This window comes from Erpetoichthys calabaricus, chromosome 7, assembly GCF_900747795.2.
Source record: "Erpetoichthys calabaricus chromosome 7, fErpCal1.3, whole genome shotgun sequence".
Taxonomy (NCBI): Eukaryota; Metazoa; Chordata; class Cladistia; order Polypteriformes; family Polypteridae; genus Erpetoichthys; species Erpetoichthys calabaricus.
The window spans coordinates 169,743,963-169,768,921 of NC_041400.2; the positions used below are offsets into that span (position 1 = coordinate 169,743,963).

Consider the following 24,959-nt stretch of genomic DNA (forward strand, 5'->3'; position numbering starts at 1 on the left):
AACTTTATGAACTGCATTAGATCCTACAATAGTTCACTTGCTTTTGCATCTACCGGAGTACATATCAGTCCACCAAAAGGCAATGGCCCATACTGCTTTCGCATATGTGGTTAACACAACGCACTATATTATGTCAAAAAAATATTAATGTTAATCACATTAATAACCAGGTCATTTCATTACTTCCTGGAGAGACACGGCTCTTTCTAAGCTCTGACAAAGTTGACTCTGATGACGACAATGAACATCTGAATTTCCCCTTAGAATATTTGAACACTATTAACCCGGCCGGATGACCACAACACAATCTTAGCCTTAAAAACGGAACAATAATCATGCTATTAAGAAACCTTAACACTAAACAGGGTTTATGCAATGGTACACGTTTAGTCGTCAACACCATGACACACAATGTTATTCAAGCAACAGTTCTTACAGGATCACATGCTAACAATACTGTTCTCATTCCTAGAATTGACCGTACGAGTTCTGACCTAGAATTACCTTTTACATTGAAACGCTGACAGTTCCCCATTAAACCTGCATTTGCCATGACCATCAACAAATCACAAGGACAAACCATGGACAAGGTTGGCATCTACCTCTCTGAGCCCGTTTTTGGACTTGGACAACTTTATGTTGCCTTCTCACGTGTTCGACGTTCATCTGACGTTAAAGTTAAAGTTATAAATGATCCATGCCAAGGAAGACTCATTCAAGGACAAGACATCATCTTTACTACTAATGTTGTATACAAAGAAATATTCCAATAAAACATTACTCTATGCCAAACACTCTATTTTTTATTTCTATAGGCATCATCCAAACCTGCACACTATTCTATATCTAATTCATACATCTCACTCTTTGTCATGCCCCAACGCCAGGGGTTGGCGAGCGAAGCGAGCAGGGGGCGGAGCCCCCTAGTTAAAGCTAAATGTGAGAGGGAGTAGTCTAGCCCTAGATAGTATTCAAGTTTTTGTGCAGTGTTACTTTGAAGACGGTTAATGGAATATTGTTAAAAAATTATATAGGATCATTTAGTTTCTATCACGTTAGGTCAGGGGTTCCCAACTGGGGGTAAATTTATGCCTACTCAAGGGGTAAAATTTGCTTTAAAAGGCTGAATTAGTTCCCAAAGACGTCATGAGACTTGCTCTTTTGACAACTCCATTAAGAATATCTAAAATCGTAGGTGAAAAGCAAGAACTATAATAATAATTCTTTATATTTATATAGCACTTTTCTTACTCACTCTCCATGCAGGGAGGACCCAGGAAGCGAACCCACAACCTCTTTACTATAAAGTAGCACCGTTACCACAGTGCCACCTGCATAGTGTCTCGGTGTGTTTCACTCTGGTATTCTGGTATCTGCTCATTATCTGCTATTATTACTGTTATTGTTATTTGACCTTACAATAAAAATGTTAAAAACAGTATCTTAAAATTTCCCCTTTGTCGAATGTTTTATTTTGGTAGACATATAAACTCAAATCCCTGTGACCCTGTAGTTAGGATATAGCGGGTTGGTTGATGGATGGATGGATGGATGGATGGATAAACTCAAATTATTGAGCAAAACAGTGTGAGGGTAAATTTACTTTTATAGGTTGCCACAAGGTTAACGGGGTGATAAAGGTTGTGAACCCCACATTAAATTATGAATTTCTGCCGACCGTACTCAGCCTGGTTCTTTCCCTCTTCCTGAAACCCAAATCACTGTTCTGCATAGTTTAAGTTTTACAATTAATGTTATTTCAATGTTTTTATTTTTATTTTTCTGTTAAACTATAAGTTCATAAGATGTTGGCACACTTTCTATGTCCTCAGTGTTTAGCTTCTTTTAAATGAATAGATGTGATCAAATTTATGATCTGCTTTAATAATTCTAAATACTCCTGTAATATCTTCATTTGCTTTATTACTTTTTTACTTTATTTCTGAAATTCCTTGTTTCAAATATACAGCACATAACTGGAAAGTGGCTTATAAAAATGGCGTGCTGTGTGTGCTGTTTTTAGGAGTAAGATGAATACGGATGTGCTAATTTCGATTTTTTTTTTCTCACAGGTCAATTCGTGCTACAAAACCCTCTGAACACACTGTAATACTAGCCATCGTGCCTCAAATGTAAGTTCCATTTCTGTATCAAAAATCCAGTATTAGCATTGAGGCTTTTTTGAATTTTGGTACCTGTTCTGTGTCTTTCACAGTTCATGCTCAATGATGAACAATAACATCATTTGTTTCTATAGCACACTTCCCTACACAGAATGTAGTTCAAATTGCTTTACAAAATGTGAAAAAAATAGTTGCAAGAAAATAAAACCAAATTAAATTTGGTAAGAATTATAATGAATACATAACAAAAAATAAATCAGTACGGCCTTACATAAATTACATATATAATTAGTAGAAGGGTAGAGTCCTTATATATAATATTGTTTTAAAAGTTTCTAAATATGAGTCCAGTAATAAGGTCAGATGGCAGAAAAAAAAAGTAAAAACTTCAGTTAAGCCGGAGAACAAAAAAACAAAATCTGAAGGGGTTCCACGGCCTAAAGACCACCCAGCCCCCACTAGGCATGAATGGTATTCAATACTCAGGCTTAGTGCATAGTTTTCATTTTTCTTGGCTTCTTGAATGGCACTAGGGTAATGTTTGCTATGTACTGTAGATGTGCTGGTTGACCCCAAAACCATAATAAGAGAGGGGAATAAAGGACAGGCTATCCAAAACAATGTAATGGTGCTTTAAAATGAACAACAATTGTCAAGTGGTGAATAAAATGAAATTGGCTGGACATGTTTTTGTGGTCAAATGTGCTTGGGGCATTAAAGTCAAGAGACTTTTTGATGTGTGGCACCCGGCTGGGATTGTTGCCCGGCCGGGATGCCCAGGAGGACCGGAGGAGGGCTCATGCCTCCTCCAGAACATGAGGGGGCGTCCACCCTGGTTGCTTTGGGGGCCACGGGTACAGAGCTTGGAAGCTCAACCCTGTAGGGGCCCGTGGTCACTGCCAGGGGGCGCCCCGATGCCTTGGGAGCCCAGGACCTCAGCACTTCCGCCACACCCGGAAGTGCTGGGGGGATGAGAATTGGGGACACCCGGAGGACTTCCGGATACGCCGCCAGAGCTTCCGCCACACAGGGGTGTGGCTATAGAAGCTCCTCAGGATACACCTGGAGTCCATCCGGGGTGGATAAAAGGGGCCTCCTCCCTCCAGTCGGGGGCAAGAGTCGGGTGGAAGAAGGACAAAGCTTGGTAGAGAGGAGTGGAGGCGGTCCAGAGACTAGAAGGCATTGTGTTGTGGCCAAGGACTTGAGGGGTGATTGGTGCTGCGGCACTGGGTCTGTGCACTGCAAATATGGTTAATAAACGTGTGTTGGGTGAAACCATCGTGTCTACCTGTCTGTGTCCGGGCTGTTCCCCACAGATGTTACACTCTTCTTTCTCTTTCTTTTGTTTCTCTTTTGTTATTCAACTGCAATGCACACAAAACCAACTGAATTTCCCATGTAGGCAAGATAAACTTCATCACTACCTTTGCTTTGACTTTAATCATTGAGCATCCCTATAAGTAATCAGTGCTCGTTTGTTGTCTCAGTAATGAATAAATAAATAAATAAATAAATAAACTAGTTAGTTAGTTTGTAAAGAATGGAAAAGGATCAGGAGAGGAGGTGTAGTCATTGAAATAAGCCAAAATGAAAACTGTGATTTCAAAATGATCTTTCACAAACCCTTAAATATGAATAAAAAACCAAGGTCAAGAAGACATGCCAACCATTCATTAACCAGAGAACCAAGAAATGATAGTATTTTGAAATGTTATGTATTAGGAGTAATCCGTCATCTTGGATAAAAATAGGCCATTAGCAAGAGGCCTTTATCTGTTTTCTCTGAAGACATCACGTCGCGTGCTGTGTGTGCAGTTCCAGGTCATGTAAGACAAATGGCGGTGGCCAAAAGATAAAAAGGCACAATACTATTTTAGTAATTCCAAAGAGATGTCAAAGCAAGAAACTAACAATATAATCTAAATCCATACTAACACTATAATTATATAAGACAAATGGCAGAGGCCATAAAAAAACAAATAACGGCGATAAAATTGTAATGGTACTGTTATAATAATACCGAAGAGAAGTCAAAACAACAAACTAACACTATATAATCTAAATCTCCATGGCCAAAAGCTCACACAAGATGAGAAAAAGCTAAGACAAAAGCAAAGAAAAGGTCAGGAAAATTTAAATAAAAACACACACTATTTGAAACATAGACATGTAATTGATTGTAACCATTGCATGAAGGATCGGCTGAAGGGTACTTTTATTTACTGCTCTTGCAGCCCCATAGGAGATACCACCAAAATATAAAACCTGGAGTAGCCCGATGATCTGTTCTTGTCTTAACCTTACTATGTGTCCCTGCACTTTCTATTTAGGCCAGTCAGCCTTACCCCCTGGGTATTTCTTCCATCAATTCAGGCCTCCTACACAAAACTAATTTGTTCTGTTGCCCAGAGATGCCATCTATGGACACTGGGTCGAGTCACTTACCCTATGGTCCAGTGGTGCTGTGCTTGGCAGGTTATACAATTTATTAAATTATTCTTATATTTTTAGGTCCCACACATAACATAATTATTTTTCAGTAAGATTTATTTTAGAGACTTGTTTTGTTTAATGATATTGTATGTTTTTATGTTTTCCAGACAGCCTGATCAAGAAGAATCCTCTGTTCTGCCTCTTCTTAATGCAGGATTTAATAGGGTATGCAACACAAAAATTCTTATGCTGTTTACCTGTTTTTTACCAATCCATAACATTTTTTTTGATCCTTTAAAAATGCAGTGTTTCTCATTGTATAAAAAAGAGATTTTCACTTAACAATTGAATTTTCTAGTACTTATAATGATGGTTCCAAGGACTGTAGGTCAAAGCAAAGCAATTATCATTAGCAACATCTCAGTTGGCACAATAATTTAGGAAAAAATAAATCATGCAGTGATTTCTAAATTGTATTTCTTTTCATCTCTGCTTATTCTTCTCTTAGAAAAGTTAAAAAAATGAGAGCTTTTGACTACATTAGGAAAAACTGACATTCATTTATTATTATTTTGTTTTCACACAAAAGCTCACTAAAATGATCTGGGGCCTCATGTATAAACAGTGCATACGCACAGAAATGTTGCGTACGAACATTTCCACGCTCAAATCGCGATGTATAAAACCTAAACTTGGCGTAAAGCCACGCACATTTCCACAGTACTTCATACCCTGGCATACACAATTTCTCCACTCAGTTTTGCAGACTGGTGGCTCCCAGCGTCAAAGCAGTTCTACTGTTCCTGTGTGGTTACCCTTTCTTTCTTAGACCCACATTCCTGACGCGGCTTTATAAATACACTGAAACTAACTGCATATTGTTTATTAGTGTAATGCATCTGATTGTAATTAACCTGTAGCAATATAATGGTCCAGGGAATAGCCATAGTATTCCAAATACCATAACTGCTTTAGCGTTGTTACTCTCACTGCATCTTCTTCTTCTTTCAGCTGCTCCCGTTAAGGGTTGCCACTGCGGATCATCTTTTTCCATATTACTCTCACTGCACCACTCGGAGTATTTATATCACTGTATCTGAGTGGGGAATCACAGCAGTAGCTGATCGGAAAGAGAATTATCGGTATACAGCATCAAGCAAATGCTTCAAAGCCTTTTCTGTACGGACCTCGCGGTTCACAAACAGTTTAATCCCAAGAACTATAAACACACTCAATCAAGTGCTCCTTGTAGAACTGTTTGTATCTTATAAGTACAATTACCTCACTGTAAACCTGCACTACAGTTATAATATTGCACAACCTGCGCCACTTTATAAAGCGCGTATGATGACAATATCATTTTTAAGATGAAATGCAGCAAAATATGTTGATTATATTATACAGATAAAACTTTAACTTCATTTAAATAATCTGTATTGTTAATAATTAAACATGTGAGGACACGGTGCCGCAGCGCTAGCTAGTTCACGGATTGCTCCTGCCTTGTGCTGTATTCTTGCTGGTGCTGATGCGACACTTGAAGGATAGATGGATAGAATAATTAAACATGTACTACGAAGATATTTCAGTGTTCCTTAAAAGTTTTGAAGAATCGGCATTCTAAGCTTACAGATGGCTTAACGTCTATTACAGAGCTGATTGTGTGGCGATTGGGCTTTTGGATAAAGAAAAGTAAGAACAGGAATTGAAGGTTAGGAGTTAGGAATGTTGGAGAGCATTTTGTACTCATCTACAGACTGCTCATCCTATTGTCACTTTTGTTGATTACAATGATAGAATAAAATACTTCACATGGTGAGGTCATTGAACTTCAGTGAAAATAAATGAATCACAATATTAATGTACAGTAGTTCAAATTATTTTTCTTCATTATTTTATTTATATTAACCATCATTTCAAAAACACTACATGATGGTCACTGTAAAATATTGACTGACTGAAATTAATTCATTCCAAAATGGAAAAGAAACCTTCAATTTTGGGCTTCTTATGGTTGTCTACACCAATGGTTCTCATTGTTTATTTCTTTGGGACCCATTTTTACCAATTAATGTTCATGAATGACCCCATTTGGGTTCTCAACATGCAGAAATCAAAGAGATGGTTTTGAGGAGGCAACCCTTGCAGAAAGAAATGCAATTTAAAAAAGGGACAAATGGGAAAAATACTGCACAGGATTCTCAATCCACTCAGCGGGTTGGGGGGGGGGTGGGGGTGTTGGGGGTAGGGGTCTTATCGTGTGAGCAAGTCTGCATCCCAAACATGCCGACATTTGATTGAGGAGCCCTGATCTAGAATAGCATTTATTTGTTCTTTTCTGCTGTTGACAATCCCCGTTTGGAAAGGGTCTCATGTTTGTACCTGCCAGTTCAGCAATAAAGATATTCTTCCCTTGGAAACCTGTTCCCTTTTTCTAGTCTCCTGTGCAGCTTAGTGACCCAAGCTTGACAATATATATACAGTGATCCCTCGCTATATCGCGCTTCGCCTTTCGCGGCTTCACTCTATCGCGGATTTTATATGTAAGCATATTTAAATATATATCGCAGATTTTTTGCTGGTTCGTGGATTTCTGAGGACAATGGGTCTTTTAATTTCTGGTACATGCTTCCTCAGTTGGTTTGCCCAGTTGATTTCATACAAGGGACGCTATTGGCAGATGGCTGAGAAGCTACCCAACGTACTTTTCTCTCTCTCTCTTGCGCTGACTTTCTCTGATCCTGATGTAGGGGGTGTGAGCAGGGGGGCTGTTCGCACACCTAGACGATACGGACGCTCGTCTAAAAATGCTGAAAGATTATCTTCACGTTGCTATCTTCTGTGCAGCTGCTTCCTGAAGCGACATGCTGCACGGTGCTTCGCATACTTAAAAGCTCGAAGGGCACGTATTGATTTTTGACTGTTTGTTTTTCTCTCTCTCTCTCTCTCTGACATCTGCTCCTGACGCGCACTCCTTTGAAGAGGAAGATATGTTTGCATTCTTTTAATTGTGAGATGGAACTGTCATCTCTGTCTTGTCATGGAGCACAGTTTAAACTTTTGAAAAGAGACAAATGTTTGTTTGCAGTGTTTGAATAACGTTCCTGTGTCTCTACAACCTCCTGTGTTTCTGCGCAAATCTGTGACCCAAGCATGACAATATAAAAATAACCATATAAACATATGGTTTCTACTTCGCGGATTTTCTTATTTCGCGGGTGGCTCTGGAACGCAACCCCCGCGATGGAGGAGGGATTACTGTATATATATATATATATATATATATATATATGTATATGAAGGCACCAAAGGAAGGCAACATGGTGTTACTGTCTCTGTTAGTTTTGTCACTTTTGTTCATGAGAGATAATGAAATAAATACATTTCAGTAAGTTATTGAACAAAAAGAAATGGATTTTTTTTCCCTTGTAGAGATTTGCAGAAAATAACAGCATAATGGCTTGCTACAATGAACTCATTCAGCTGGAACATGGAGAAGTGCGCTCACAATTTAAGCTAAGGTAAGCATAAGTTATTTATTAAATTGTTACATTTACTCAATCATTAAACTTTGGTTATTGAAGTGTTGATATTATGAAAAATAACTTTCTGTTTAGAACCACTAAAACTAATTTTAATTTTCAGTGCTTAACTGCAGGTGGGATTTATTGGCCTTTCTTGATTTTTCACAAATTTCTTCATCATGTTATTTGATCTGGTTGAGGTGTCTACAGTAGATCTATTAACTAAATGAATCTGTCAGTTTATAAAAGCTTTCATGACTCAAGGTATAAGAATAAAACAAAATCAACTGTTATCATTTCCACCATAAATCTGTGTTTTTTTAAAGAGGGTTTACATGTGCATTATGTTACTACTATAGATATTAATGCTTATTTTATTAATACACACAGATATAATTGTAGTGCCTGGTTTACAATATTGATCCCTGTTGCTTTTATAATTTTTGTTAGTTTTCCCCACAGTTGCAAGAATATCAATGTCTTAAATTTGATATAAAATAAATTGTATGCTTGTTTTCTGCTAGAGTAAATTGTATTACAGTTTTTTCATATTTTGCACTATCCCCCTGTTTCCACTAATACAGCTTCTTATTAGGTACTTTTCAGTTCCTCTGCTTACTGACATTTTAAAGAAAACATGTGCAGCACATTCATAGCTGGTACCGTGCATGCCTTGTGCAAGATGGCACCAGGATGGGCTTCTGCTCCCTCCGATTTTAAAATCAGTCACTGCACTAATAAGCAGCCTGTATCTTTGTTGACACGCTGACACACTGGCCACTTAAGAAGGTGCTTTGTGCTGGTTATTTGAGATAGTTTAATGGATTTCTATACACCATCCTCCTTAAAAGTGAGTGAGCTCTTTCTGTCATTATTGTACGGCCTCTCGCCTCATTCATTGTTGTTTCTTTTTTGAATTTTTTTCTTCGTACTTTTTTGCAGTTCAGCTTAGCTTGCTGAAGGCTATCGTCTCCTGATAATGGAATGTAAAGGTGCAAAGGGGCACACATTTATAATAAATGTTAATATTTCATGTGAACAAATTGCTTGCAGATTTGTACTAATACGTGTTTTGTATTTATGTAATACTGTATTCACTGCATTAGCAGTTATCTATTATGAATAGACTAAACAGTGACATTTCAAAGAGTATACTGTATTTTGACCTTATTCAGGATTTAATTTTGTAGCGGGGCTACATAGTTTATAGTGTTATCAAATGTTAGTACTGAGTGCGTCTTGTTTCCATTGTCCCGTTTGCTGTTTATATGTGTATCAGTGAATGCCGTCCCCCTTGATGGAAGGAGACCGCAACCCCAACCCTGGAAAACACCTGTTCACTATATCAATTAATTATAGCCGTCACAGGACTATTAAAGTAATCAAGAGAAGGAGAGAAGAAAGGAGACCATTTTTTTAACCACGGATTCAACTTACCTGCTGTTTTTTCACATCGCGCCTTTATACCTGTTTGTTTTTCATTTTGCCGGACCATCTTCTATCGATTTCATCAAGCGCACCTCACGCTGAACACAAATAAATGTACCTTCATTCAACCCCATATCCGCTTCCTCAGGCACATTCTTTCATCTGAGGGGGTCGCTGTAGACCCCGAGAAGACCTTAGCCATCCGGGACTACCCCACGCCCACAGATTTGAAATCTTTACAACGTTTCCTTGGGTTAGTGGGGTGGTATCACAAGTTCATCCCCAGGATGGCTGATATAGCGGCTCCCTTGAACTACTTATGAAAAAAGGATATCCAGTGGGAGTGGACAACGGTGTGCCAGGATGCGGTCGAGCAACTTAAGAGCCACCTTCAAGAGCCGCCCGTTCTGGCCCAGCCAGATCCACAGCTCACTTTCCAGGTACAAACGGATGCCAGTGTTATCAAATGTTAGTACTGAGTACTGAGTTCCATGATCTGCTTCTTGCAACTGAAAGAGGGCACCATGGCGGATGTTTGCCGAATGGCAGACCAACCACAAGCATTACCTGGTAGGTAACCACCCACACAATTCAGGTCGTCGAGACTCAGACTACGAATGCAATGAATGTAATTACTTGGACCTACAGGCTGTCAAATAAACCAACCACATGCTGTGGCGCAGCATAAAGGGATTTGTCTCTGACGCTGACATCATAGGTTCAATTCCCCGAGAGGGGAGCAGTAGAGTGTGTACGCCTGATGAGCCCAAATGAGGGCGAAACACATGTCACATACTCTTTGCTTTATTTGACAGTAACCTATGCAATATATATATATATATATATATATATAGTAAGAGAAGGCCGACAGCTTAACCTGGTCAGGACCCCCCTGATATGCAAGGATGGGAGAAAGCAGCTTTTTTACAGCACTGCCTCCCCCAAGACGCTAGATGGCAGCTCCCCTGGAGAGTAGTGGTGCCTCAGATTCCCACAGGGCATCCTGGGACTTGGAGTTCAGTATCTCAGCTCTGTTGGGTGTTGTGGGTGCTGCCAGGGGGTGCTGTGGAATAACATTGGGAGACAAGGTTCTTGCCTAGCCCTTAAATACTAGCAGGTCACGGGAATGAAAGTCCAGAAGTACTTCTGGGCTGATTAAAAAACGTATCCATCTGTGTGGACAAGTCACGTGGTCGGAAGAACAGAAGCATTTCTGGGTTAGACACTACATAAAGTACTGCTGTGAACCCAGCAGGCAAGCCGGACTCGGGAGGCAGAGGACAGAGCTTGCAAGAGAGAAGTGGAGGCAGCAAAAGAAAAAGAAAGAAAGAAAGAAAGAAAAGGACTATGAGGAATTGTGCTGGTGGGTTGTGTACTGTGTGTGCTGTGCAGGAAAAAGAAAAATAAATGTGTGTTTTGGGACTTCTGTGTGTCCTGTGTCTGTCTGATCCAGGCTGGAATCTTCTACAGTGGCATCCCAGATGGGACTGCCTGCCATTTAACTGGCAGGGGACCCAACAAAAAATAATTTTGTGGACAGCTCGGCACAGCAGAGCAAGGAGCGCACACGCCGTTGCATTACGGCAGGCACACACAGCGACCATCTCCCCTGACGGTTGCTGAAGGTTCACAGGAGTCAGACTTGGGTGGATGTGGACGAAGCTTGCTGGGAGATGCAGAGGAGAAAAGAGAGAGAAGATTTGTGTTGGTGTTGGAATATTTGCTTGTTTATTGTGGCTGTGGTGCTTGGAGAGCACTGTATTAGAAAGAACAAAGAATAAAAAACATTCTTATTGCTTTTACCCTGTGTCCTGCGTGTCTGTCTGTTGGGTTTAAGGGGCAACAGTGACCCCTAGCATCCACATCTGACGTAGTCGGCAGGACTTCTGGCTGTCAGCTTGATCAGAAACCTAAAAAATTAAAGTGAACGCAAACCCAGCAGGCAGCGCTGCAACACGAGGCAACCCACGAAGAAACCTACCCTTGCATCGAGCCATCATAGGGAAGAAAAGGGCAAAGCTGAAGGATATCACTTTGAAAAAATCCAGCGCTTGCAGATATATATATATATTGTGGAGTTTGGACTGGACACAGACAGGCAGACACGTTCAGATCAGCCAACACACGTTTATTTTCCATTATGTACAGTGCTTACAAACCCCACAGTCCCCAAAGTCCTGGCCACACAACACAATGCCTTTCTCTTCAGGCCGCCTCCGACGTCGTTCTGCTTCCACCCGACTCTTGTCTCCGTCTGAAGGGAGGCGGCCCCTTTTATACGCACCCAGATGTGCTCCAGGTGCTCCCTGGCAATCTTCCACCAGCACTCCCCAGTGTGGCGGAAGTGCCGGCTGCGCACCCCGGAAGCACTCCGAGTGTGGCGGAAGCGCTGGGGTCCAGGATCCCCAAGGCATTGGGGCGCCCCCTGGCAGTGACCACGGGCTCCTGCAGGATAGAGCTTCCAAGCTCTGTACCCGTGGCCCCCAAAGCAACCAGGGCGGTCGGCCCCTCGTGGTCTGGAGGAGGCACAAGCCCTCCTCTGGTCTTCCTGGGCGTCCTGGCTGGGTACCACCCCCATCTGGGCACCACAATATATATAGAGGACGCTAGCACTGTTCCTCCTCAAACCCGAAACAACCAGATACTAAGAACACTAAGTTAAAAGCACCAAGAATTTCTTTTTATTTTTTTTCTTCTTTCACAGTGCTCTCCACCACCACAGCCACAAATAAATGCACAACTATTCTTTCTTTCTTTCTTTCTTTGTTTCTTTCTTTCTTTCTTTCTTTCTTTCTTTCTTTCTTTCTTTCTTTCTTTCTTTCTTTCTTTCTTTCTTTCTTTCTCCTTCTTTATTTTCTCCTCCACACCTCCCAGCAAGCGTTGTCCCTCTTCCACCCGACTCTAGCTCACTTCTGTGAGGTCTGTCCCGTCCTTTTATACTGGGCAGCCCAGAAGTACTTCCGCTCACTGTGGCCTGCCAGCACTTCCAGGCTGGGTGAGAACCTTGTCTACTGCACATTCACAGAACACCCTGGCAGCACCCAACAGGGCTTAGATACAGAACTTCAAGTCCCAGGATGACCTGTGGGAATCCGGGGCACGACTGTAAACCAGGGGAGCTGCCCTCTTGTGTGTTAGGGGAGGCAGTGCCCTAAAAAAGCTGCTTTCCCCCATCCTTCCATATCTGGGGCATCCTGACCGGGTTCAGCTGCCGGTCATCTCTTACAATAGATATGCAGTATATATAGTGCATGTAAAAAGTAAGGACATTGTTAAGTTTTATTATTAATACTATATTGAATTACAGTGGATTTAATTTGGTTTTATTAACACTATTCAGCAGAAAAAGACTCTTTATTGTCAAAGTGGAAAGAGATTTCTGCAAAGTGCCCAAAATTAATTAAAAATATTAAACAAAATAATCAATCACATATGTATTTACCCTTTTAATATGACATCCTTAAATTCTCACAGAATTAATTCCATGGCGCTCACCTGTCTGCAGTTTCAGCTGATTGTTATATAAATGCACTTCTGTATCTGTAAGGTCCAACCTGTCATGGGTCAGTATGGTGGACTAATTTTAACAACGATGACAAAAGAACACTCCAAGCAACTCCATGTTGCCCATCTCATCTGGCCTGTGTCCCTGCTGCCAATCCCATGGCATCTGCGGGCAACCCTGAGGCCCTGCTCTGCCTGAACCGCTGTCAATCCAGGCTCCACCCGGCGTGAGCGCTCTGTACTTCCACCGCTGCTATTGGCTCCACCCAGCAAAAGTACCTCTAGAGTGTAATGGACACTCCTGCTCCTCCCATAGTTGCCCAACAGGAGCGAACCACAGCCCCCTTACTGAGTGATGGCCACATGCTCCTCTGTTAGGGATTCACTCCCGTCCAACTGCTTCTGTTCATTACACCGGCTTTTTCTCTCTCACCTGCCTGCTTCTTCTTCTGTCCTTTAACCCCATTAACCTGCGTTTTCTTTTCTTGTCTTTTTTCTTCCCGTTCTCTCGTGCCTGCTTGTACTTATAAGGCTCCGTTGGCACAGCATCTCAATCACGCACTGCAGAAAGCCAATGAAGCAATTGAGAAAGACCGCACCTTCACACCCCAATTACTCTACCAACTCCCCGCAGTTGTGTGAGTACGTCCACGAAGAATGAGCAGGGCAATTGATTATTTATTTAAACGACCATTCTTTCTGAGCCACAGACCCGCCATACCCCAGCCACCAAGATACAGTACCTCTGAGAACTATGAAAGATATACAAGCTAGCTACTGTGGCAGAGAATGGACAGACTGGGCAGACAACAACTGTTACCTCGGTGCTCCATCAGGCACAGCTTTATGGGAGAGTGGCAAAGAGAAAAAACACACCTGACATCTCAGCTATAGTTTGCCAGAAGGCACAAGGCAGATTCTGAAGTCAGCTGAAAGAAGATTCTGTGAACTGAAAGAAGAAAATTGGGCCATCAGAGTTGACTGCACATTATCAAAAACACCCCTGCCATGTAACATGGTGGTGTCAGCATTATGCTGTGGGGATGCTTCGCTACAACAGGGCCATGGAAGGCTTGTAAGGGTAAAATGAATGAAGCAAAATACGAGGAAAACCTGATGCAGTCTCCAAGAAAACTCCAACTTGGGAGAAGACATCTGTGTTCCGGGAAGACAACAACCCTGAGTGTAAAGCCAAAGCTTCACAGCAATGGCTTTAAAACAGCAATGTGAATGCCCTGGAGTGGTTAAGTCAAAGTCTAGATTTCAATCCAATTGAGAATTTGAGGCAGGACTTGAGAAAGGCTGTTCACTCATGATCAGCTGACAGAGCCTGAGCAGTTTTAAAAAGAACAATGGATGAAAATGGCAATGTCCAGATGAGTGAAGCTGATAGAGACCTGTGCACACAAACTCAAGGCTGCTGTGGTTGACAAAGACACTACTAAATACTGTACTGACATGAATACTTAAGCAATCAATTATTTTCTGTTTTATATTTGTAATTAATTGAGACCACTTTGCAGAGAGATCTGTTTTCACTTTGACATTAAAAGATTTTTTTTCTGTTGATCAATGTCTTAAAGTCCATGTCCATTTTTTTTTCAATGTTGTATAATGAACTTTTTGTGGTATTTGCAATACACTGTGATACAAGGATAAGTAAACACTGGTATTCCCATTTAATAGACAGATGAATGAATGAAGTCAAGGTACAAGATCCAGGCCTTTAATGACCTGTTGGACACAGCCATCAGCAGTGAGTCTGTCGGCAGAGAGAGTGTCAACCTCGTCAAGAGGTTTACTTACCTCGACAGTGACATTCATGTCTCTGGTGACTCTTCCGATGAAGTCTGTAGATGGATTGAGAGAACATGAGGGGTCATGAGGCTGCTGGAAAGGGGTGTGTGGTGTTCTGCAAAAGGACAAAGGTCCAAGTCTTTAGAGTCCTTGGTGCGTCCTGTTTTGTTATATATTTGCGAGACATGGACGTGATCCAGTGACCTGAGACGAAGACTGGACTCCCTTGGTACTGTGTCTCTTCGGAGAATCCTTGGGTACTGTTGGTTTGACTTTGTGTCGAATGAGCAGTTGCTTATGGAGTCCTGAATGAGGCGCATTACCTGAATTGTGAGGGAGCATCAGCTATGGCACTATGGCCATGTGGCGCGATTCCCCAGTGGTGATCCAGCTCATAGGATTCTCATTACTGAGGACCCAAGCAGCTGGACCAGGCCAAGGGGATGCCCACGTAACACGTGGCTGTGACAAATAAGTGGTCATTTCCAGAGGCAGGGACTAGACCAGGTGTGGGCAGATTCAGTCCTGGAGGGCCGCAGTGGGTGCAGGTTTTTGTTCCAACCCAGTTGCTTAATTAAAAAACAATCCTTGTCAATTATTTAATTGCATGGCTTGCTAGTGTTTTAACTCTGCCATGTCAGGTCATTCTCATATCCTAGATTTATTTTCCTTTCTAAGGATATCATCCAAATGATTTGAAGTCTAAAACAGATGAGTAATTCTCAGTGCTTCACTTTTTTCTCTTCACTTTCCTTCCAAGTATTTAATTAAACCAAATAGTGCACGATAAATACACACAGGTGTAAATGAAAACAAGCTAAATGGAGAAATGCTGGTCTCTTTTGTCATTTGCGTGGCATTGCTAATTAGGAGCAATTAAAAACCAAGAATACAGCTGTTTAAGACTAAAATAAGCAATAAGGGTTCAAAATCTTAACGAACGAGACAACTAAAGTGAAGCTGAAGTGTTACTTGAGCAATAAGGGCTTCTTATTAAGCAATTGGGTTGGAGCAAAAACCTGAAGCCACTGCGGCCCTCCAGGACTCAATCTGCCCACCCCTGGACTAGACCACGTGTTTGCCTGGGGGGTTACCAACTGGGATCACTAGTTGTTTCATTGTGTGGTGGGTGCGGCAACGTGCTGCACCAGTGCATGCTCCTCAACCTGACCTGACCTGACCTGAATGAATGAAGAGCACTGCGTTAAGAGTTCACAGGAAACTCTAGTAAAGAGTGATGCTAGCTTCTTGAACTTCTCTGTTCTTTTCTCTGCTTCTCCTTCTTTACTTGAGTCATAGCCACTGTTTGTAGAAAGGCCAGTTCTAGTCCATATTACTAAACGAGAATGGTAAACCGGATATGGACGCAGGGACCCGCCCGTGGACGCAAAAGACATAGTGCACAAGTGCCACACGAAGCCCTACCGCCCTAACCCCCCCCCCCCCCCCCCCCCTGCCCGCACCAGAGCAAAACGGGAGAGACTACGAACCGTCAGAGTAGGAAACAAAGTAAAGGTTAAAGAACAGGGACAAACACATGGAGAGCAGGTTACAGAACAGAGCCCCCCTCCCCAGAGTAAAACGAAAAAGACTACGAACCGTCTGACATGCCGCAAGCAGGATAAAGCGAGGTCAGAAATAAAACACAGAGCAGGAAACAAAGTAAAACTTTATAAAGGGATTAAAGAACGGGGACGAACACATGGAGAGGTGGTTACAGATGATGACAACTGGAATGCAACAGCTACAAAAAAACCTAGGCACGAAACACATGCACACCAAGATACAGAATATAAAGGCAGAAACAACGACAGTTAAACGTCCACACCACACAGCGGAGGCGGACCTGGAAGGTGCAGGCACCTACATCGTGCGTCGTAAGGCGCGGTAAAGTACAACAGGCAAAGGCGCCTACACAGCATGGTAAAAACCGACATAATACGGAAGGCACAGGCATCGCCGCCATATTGTGAGTGGCACTAATGCGTGGTGAAAGCGCAGGAGGAGACATAGTAAAACAAGAGGAGTCAACGCCCCGCCCCAGAGTGAAACGGGACACACTACGGAGTCCACAAAGGTTCATACATCAAACCCGAGATGGTACGGACACGCGTCTGAAACCGCGGAAGCAAAACTGTCTCGGCTCCAAAACCAAACAGCTCAACAACTAACACAGCTTCGACACCGAGCCCGCGTGGACAGATCTAATGAACGTGGACGCCTACAACGCGCGTCTCAAACTGCGTAGGCAAAGCAGGCACGGATTCAACACGACACAGCTCGAGTGACCGAGATACAAACATGCGCCTGCCTGGATATAATTAATGAACGCAGGCGCCTACAACGTGCGTCTGAAATGCCGCAGACCAGGCAGGCACTGCTCCAAAAAGAAAGAGCTCGACTAAATGAGATACGAAGTGAAACAGGAAACAATACAGAGTCCGCAGTGGTCCACAATGCACCGCATAATAGTTCAGAAAGAGCTTCATAGTAACAGTGGGGAGACCCAGAGTGACACGGGCGAACGCTCCGTATTAAACATATGTCATCCTCACACGTCCAAACTATACAGCATAGGTGAATCACATTACAGTGATGCATTATTAACAGTACGATAAACATCACAGTATCGCAAACAAATGAAAATTATTACTTGAAAAAGGGAAAATATATTCACCACGGACCGGGTGTCATTGAAACAAAAGCAGAATAAAGCGAGATCAGAAATGAAAGACAGAGTAGAAAGCAAAGTAAAACGTCATAAACAGGTTAAACGAGGGGGCCAAACACATGGACAGCAGGTTACAGATAATGAAGACCGGAATTCAAAAGCTTCAAAAACAAAAGCTCAACTGACCAAGATACAAACTGAAACGGGAAACACTACGGGGTCCACAGTAGTCCACAATGCACCGCGTAATAGTACGGACGAACAGTGGGGGGCCCCAGAGTGACACGGGCGAACGCTCCGTATTAAACGTGCATCATCCTCACACGTGGCTGCCCAACGGGCACGGGTTCAAAACGCTGGGGGTAGGCGAGCGAAGCGAGCAGGGGGCATAGCCCCCTTGTAAGAACAGAATGCAGCTAACAGTAAGACTTCAGAGCAGTGGCCTACCACTTTCAGTGTCCCTATGAAATGGTACTGCTTAACAAAGCTTTGATGAACATCGTCATGACATAGATAAACGTGGATGTAACTTGCTGTGTAACTGATCAGCTCACTTCCAACCCCATCTGTCGTCCATGTCGCCTGTATAGCAGGGTATGGTTCACTTTTCTGGAGTCTGTGAAGATTGTTGGCCAGAGCCTATTCACATGGATATTTGGGCCTTGCAAACATAGTGAAGTTTGTGCATTCTTCCCATTCTCATATGAATTTAGTTTAGGCACTCCAGTCTCCTGTCAATACCCAAAAACGTTAATGTCAGGTCAGCTAATGAGTCTCATTATCATAGAGTGTGTATGTGTGTGTGTGTGTGTGTGTCCTGCAATAGGCTGTTGTGCCATCAAATGTGCCAGTAAAGGCTCCAATTCTTCTTAACCTTGTAATGGAGACAGCATTTAAAAATAAATGGACCATGGTCAAAGCAGCAGTTAAGAGTTCATTTAGTTTGTCTTCGGAGGACATACTGCAAGCGCTAGTTGTACATGAACAGGTAACATGAGGTAAATGAAAGGACACAACAAGAAGAAGCAGCTTGATGAATGAGGTCTCCAGGACTCTAAATATATCCAAATCATATTATGTGACATCATCTACTGTCAAATTCTGCTCCGTACTTCTAAAATTTTTATTTTTATACTCTATTGAGGATTTGTTCTGTTCTGTGTATTGTATTGTATTGTATTGACCCCCTTCTTTTTGACACCCACTGCACGCCCAACCTACCTGAAAAGGGGTCTCTCTTTGAACTGCCTTTCCCAAGGTTTCTCCCATTTTTCCCTACAAGGTTTCTTATGGGAGTTTTTCTTTGTCTTCTTAGAGAGTCAAGGCTGGGGGGCTGTGAAGAGGCAGGGCCTGTTAAAGCCCATTGCGGCACGTCTTGTGTGATTTTGGGCTATACAAAAATAAATTATATTGTATTGTATTGTAAGAAGCTGTCACACTTTACTCGTTTATACACTTTGACCCTCAATCATCACTTGGACTTTTGCTGGGTGATTTCCAGCCTAAATCGCCTAGTATGTCAAGTTTAGCCCCCCCCCCCCCCCCCCTCCAATATATGACACTTTATTGGTTAATGGTTACTCTGAACTGCCTGAGGCCCTCCATACTTTATCCTGGGCTTTCGGCAGCTTAGCACCTGCAGGCAGTTATCCCCGGGAACTTCGCCAACACTTTTCACTGACAGCTCTGCTCTATGGCTATAGCCAGACCTGTTGAAATTAAAGGATAATGGAGGTGTTTTTTATTTGAATGGAAAAATAAATTGCTAAGGGCAGTTTGAGGTTGTGTCATACTGTTTTTTTCTACTTAAATGTGGTTTATTTGTGGATTCCAGAACCTGTAATTCCCTGTTTACAGCACTGGAGCATTGTCAAGAAGCAGTGGAGATAACTAGTGAAGACCATGTCATACAGGTTGGGTGATATTCCCTTTCTTTACTGTAAAAACAATCAGTACAAATGTTCAAGGAAATGCATTGTGACGTTTAAATTAAAAAGTAACCGTACATTTCAGTACTCCTAAAGTGTCTGTAACTCTCGTTAGGATGGCGTCACTTTTTATTCCCACCAGTGCAGTGGTTCGTGCCGAGCCAATCATTTCCAGAGTTCCAAGTTCAAATTACAGGAAAGGCACTGTCTGCTGGAGTCCCCGTGGCACACAGACATTGAAATGGTCCTCTGATGGCTGAATGGTCCTCTGAATATCAAACTGCACCATCTTCTTTTCTCTTATTTGCCCCCTTGTGTTTGAAACAATGATGCTGTAAATGGAGGGCTTTGCTAAAGAAGTTAAATACAACGGCATCATTCTGTTAAATTTATTAAACATTGATTTGACTTGACTTTAAATCTTACTTGTGAGACCACATTTGGATTACTGTGTGCTATGTGGCCTACAAGTATAAAGTGCAATATAACAGAGTGTGATCTGAGCTGAGAGGAAAGACTGATGGAGTTGAAATGGTTAAATCTGAAGCAATTGTCAATTATGAAGCAGCATGGTACACGTTTAAATGAATAAGGTGGATGCGAGCTCTTACATTAAATTATTCATCACAAACATGGGGGAATAGATGAATACATTATGAAGGAACATTAGAAAATTCAGCTTCATGCAAAGGACTTGTACATATCTGAAAAACAATTCATAGAAGTGTAGCAGGAAGTAGCACCGTGGGGAACTTCAATGCCAGCTTTACTCTTCTTTGGACATATTGGCCAATTGGGAATTGACAGGCTGTGTTGACCTGCATGGTCTGTTCCCAATGAAACTATTCTTATTTAACATTATACTATAAATCAATGGACAATATTTCACAGTTGATTGACAGTTCAGTTGTGTGTCTTTTGTTGTTGACACCTAATTGAAGCAGAGAACATCAGTACAAACACAGCCCTGTACTGGAGACTTGAGCAATTCAAGCACATCCACAAAGTACACTCTTAAAAATAAAGACGCCAAAGTGCTTATTCAGAAAAAAAAACAAATCTACAGAAAGAAGTTTCAATAAATAACCATTGTAAGAGAAACAGACAACAATAAAATAATAATAATACATTTCATTTATATAGCGCCTTTCCCATGCTCAAGGCATTTAAATTCGTTTAATGTTTAAGTCGGCTCTGACAATTACTGCAAGCCCACCGCCTTGTCTTGAGCTGCGAGGCTCTGTGTGGAAAGTGAAACCAATTGGAGTCGCCTCTGTGAGAGACGCAAATTTGTTTGGTTTTTGCCAAGTCTCCGTTAAACACAGAATATCAAGTTTGGTGTCAGTGATGAGTTCTGACAACACCAATGCTTTGCCATTAAGAGACCTCGAGTTAAATAGCGCAATATTAGTTAATGAGGCTTCTTTTTGCCCAGAGCCGCGATCAGGGTTTATTTCCACATAATGCAAATTTGGCACACTGACACTTCTATTTCCAGGGTCATGAGAAGGACGGCGTATTCCTAAGCAAATGCTGCCGGTGGTCTTTTCATTTGCAGCCCGGCAGTGGCGGCGACCTGACCCGCGATGTATATATTTCGGGCGATGCTAAATACCGGCGTCCTTTAGGATGTTCCAGTCAGTCCATTTGCTCTGGACAAACTGTTTAATAAGAAGGAGTTTGTCTTGAGAGTTTTTTAGGATGACACTGGGCAATACTTATCTGAATAGGAGTGGAGAAGCAGCATAGCACAGCGGAATCGGTAGGATAGGCATGTGTGGTAGGTGAGCAGCTATAGCAAGCAGCAGAAAGCATAGCAGGAGGTAGCAAGATGTGGAGGTTCCAATACACAGCCACAAACAGTAACGTTTGGTAGTTTCAGGCGTGATAGCCCCAGAGCCAAAAGCCAGGTTAGTATGAACATCAGATCAGTTCCCAGTCGTAGAGTACTGTAAGATGAAAAGGGAGCAGATCAGCATAGCAAATTTAATATAATCACGGAGACAGATCATCCCGAGGTCCTAGATTGCCAGGTACAAAGAAATGTTTGTAGGTTCTCGTCCCGTGATCCACAGACTCAGCTGTTCCCAGTCAAAGTAGAGTCCATAAAATCTGTAAATATTAAGCCAAATCCATGCAATTCAAGTCAGCTGTATCCACGAACTATACGTACAATAAAAGAAATAAAACAAACGTAAGAAAGTGTAGAATTAAGGCGAATTTTGCGAAAAGTGTTGTTAACAGGGAGGAGCGGCGACAACATGCATGCGCCAGCGTCCCCTCACCTGCAGGAATACCTGGAATAAGGAGTTGGGGTACCAGCCTGGCCATCCCACATAATTGGTTTTGTAAATAAAGGGTGAGTCAAAATTATGTTAACACTAATGGATTATTTTTATCTCAACCACACCTTTCCAGGTCGATGGATAGGTCACGGTGGACCATTGCCATGGCCTCCACACTCTCCTGATGTGACACCCTGTGATTTCTAGTTATGGGGTATGCTGAAGGAGCGCATGTATAGCAGGAAAGTTCATGATATCAGTGACCTGAAGGACAGAATACGGACTGTGGTATCATCTATGCCCCGTGAAATGTGTGTCCGGGCTTTAAATGGCACTTTTGCTCGTTGGTTTTTGTGTGTTGAACATGATGGTGAACAGGTTGAGACATTCTTGTAAATCATCTCACACATATGAAGTATGTTTTGTGAATAAATTGTTTCCGCCATTCAAATGTTAACATAATTTTGACTCACCCTGTATAAACAAAATACACATAATTATTGCAGAGTCGTCTTTGCAGACACAAGTTCAAAACAAAACTGTCCCAAAACCGGAAGATAGATAGATACATAGAAGATCTGCCATGTTTGATCTTTTTGACAGGAAGTGATGTCAGAGGTGTTATAGCCGTCAGTCATCTGATCTTCAGAGGGAGGAAAAGAGAAAAGCATTAGGATACAACGACAACCACAGTGCAGCAGTAGAGTTACAATATCTGTCCCCTATATGCATGACACCATAAATCGGTGATAACAGATTTGTAAAACACCAATGAGTCCCTGATTTTAAAAATACTTTTTCTGTATATAATAACACAGACTTAAGGTTTCTTGATATGTTACATCATGCTAGGAAGTAAAGTTTTCTGTTTTGTTCACATATTAGGCGTGTTTTAAAGACGAATGAACTAACTTCATATGAAAAGAAAATGAAATGGTTCTACAAGGAATGACACAACCGAGTAAAGTGCCACTAAAAAAACATTATTTTTAAGAGTGTAGCTTGTCTTTAAGAATATTCAGGTGATATTTTAGAGAAATAATGGAGTATTGTGTGTTGGGTGCCAGTTTAGAATAATTTTAGAAACTCTTTCTTCGATAGCTGAAATATAACAGGCAGGAGACTAATAATCTCAGATCAGAATAGTTACACTTACACGCTCAAATATAACTTTTGAAATAATCCTGGGAATTAGGGGCAACATTAAAGGATGGGTAACTTTAAAGTAAAGCAAGTTCCTTTAACAGCTAACATTTCATTGTATCCTTCACAGTATGTGAATCCAGCCTTTGAACGCATGATGGGGTACCATAAAGGAGAATTAATTGGGAAAGAGCTAACAGAGCTACCCAAAAGTGACAAAAACCGAGCAGACCTCCTGGACACAATAAATATGTGCATTAAAAAAGGGAAGGTGAGTGCTTCATTTTGATTGTTTATTATTGTATCATCATTTTTGAAGTAGTTGTTGTAGTTGAGATAGATAGATGGATGGATGCCCCAAGAGAGAAGTTTATCTTCCTACAGCAATTCGAAGAAATACTACAACAAATGACAGCAACCCTCCATCAAATACACACAAGAACTACAAAAAAGAAGACAAAAAGAGCTGTCCCAGTCTCAGTGAGGCATTATGCAGACATATTGCTGTTGGTATAAAGGAGCCCCCGTAGCGTTTCTTGACACACTTCTACTGAATGATTCGTTGGCTGAAAGTCCTCCATGTTAGTGTGTCACAGAGAGGATGTGCAGCATTGTTTGGAATTTCACTCAGTTTTGTTTTAATTCTCTCCTTCTTTATGACCTCCAGTGAGTCCAGAGTGTGTTCTATAACTGAGCCTGCCCCTTTAATTAGCCTGTTGTGTTACCAGCCCAGCACACCACAGCTTAGAAAATCACACTGGCCATCACAAAGTTATAGAAGATGTGAAGATTGTCACTTCTCACATTAAAGGAACACAGTCTCCTAAGAAAAAAGAGCTTATATAGCTTCTCTGTATTACGAGAAAAGTCCAACCTGTCATTGATGTGGACCCCCAAATACTTGTAGGAGTGGACCACCTGTACATTCACTCCCTGAATAGTGACCGGACATAGAGGCTCCTTGGTGAAGCGAAAGTCAATAACCAGTTCCTTGGTTTTGTTGATGTTAAGTTGCTAACAATTCTTTCTGCACCAAGAAACAAAGTTCTCCACCTGACTCATATATTCCATCTCATCCTTCTCATCAATACACCCCATAAGGGCAGCGTTATCTGAGAATTTCTGCTAGTGACATGACCTGCTGTTATATTTATAGTCTGAGATGCACAGGGTGAAAAGAAAAGGAGACAGGACTGTTCCTTGTGGTGCTCCAGTGTTGGTCACATCCATATCAGAGACACAGTCCTTGAGTCTCACAAACTGCGGTCTGCTAGACAGATAGTCCTTTATCCAGGGCACCATAGGCTCAGCCACCTGCATATCTCTGAGCTGACCCCTTAACAACGACGGCTGGATGGTATTGAAGGCAATGGAGAATTCAAAAAACATAATCCTCACAGTGCAGCCAACTTTGTCCAGGTGAGAGTAAGCCTTCTGGAGCAGACAGATAATTACATCTTCCATTTCAGTCAAACTGCAGTGAGTCTAAATGGTCCTTCACAAGAGGACATATATATTCCGGGACCGGCCTCTTGAAGGTCTTCATGGTGTGACACGTACGGACTACTGGTCTATAGTCATTAGATGATGCGCCTGTCTTCTTTGGAATGGGAACAATACTGAATTTTTTCCACAGCAGCAGCAAACTCTCAAGGAGAAACCGCAGTAGCCTGAGAATGACAAAATAGGCCTAGTGTTAATAGCGAGTAGCACACTGTTTAAAATTTCCAAACCAGAGTATCAAAATAATAATTTTATTAGAACAATATTTATTAAAGAGAACGATGTATTAAGGTTGATGATGTAAAAAGTTTGTATTAACTTTTGCTTCTCTTATCCTCCTTACCATATATGACATACCACTTGAACTGCGTGTGTGTTTCCATTCCGGTTAACTGACACAACTTCCATCTTTCCAAATCTGCTTACTCCTGCCAACATACAAGAGTCTTAGTTAATTTAATAAAACAGCAAAGAAAATGTAAAAGCTGGGACTTAATTATGGCCCATTTTAGAGTCTAAATATATTCTAACTGGATTACACAAAGAAAAATCATTGAAGACACAAGGAAGGCCTTTTCAACTCTAAACAGTGTCCAAGCTGGGATACGACATGGAGACAG

General features: G+C 41.7%; 1 protein-coding gene across 1 annotated transcript in view; it reads left to right on the forward strand.

Moving 5' to 3' along the window:
* Positions 1-24,959, forward strand: part of pde8b (phosphodiesterase 8B) — a 349,017-nt gene that overhangs the window by 236,797 nt on the left and 87,261 nt on the right. The window contains 5 exon segments of the mRNA XM_051929508.1: positions 2,073-2,132; positions 4,724-4,781; positions 7,989-8,077; positions 19,315-19,393; positions 22,967-23,107. Coding sequence (XP_051785468.1) covers positions 2,073-2,132; positions 4,724-4,781; positions 7,989-8,077; positions 19,315-19,393; positions 22,967-23,107 — 427 coding nt within the window.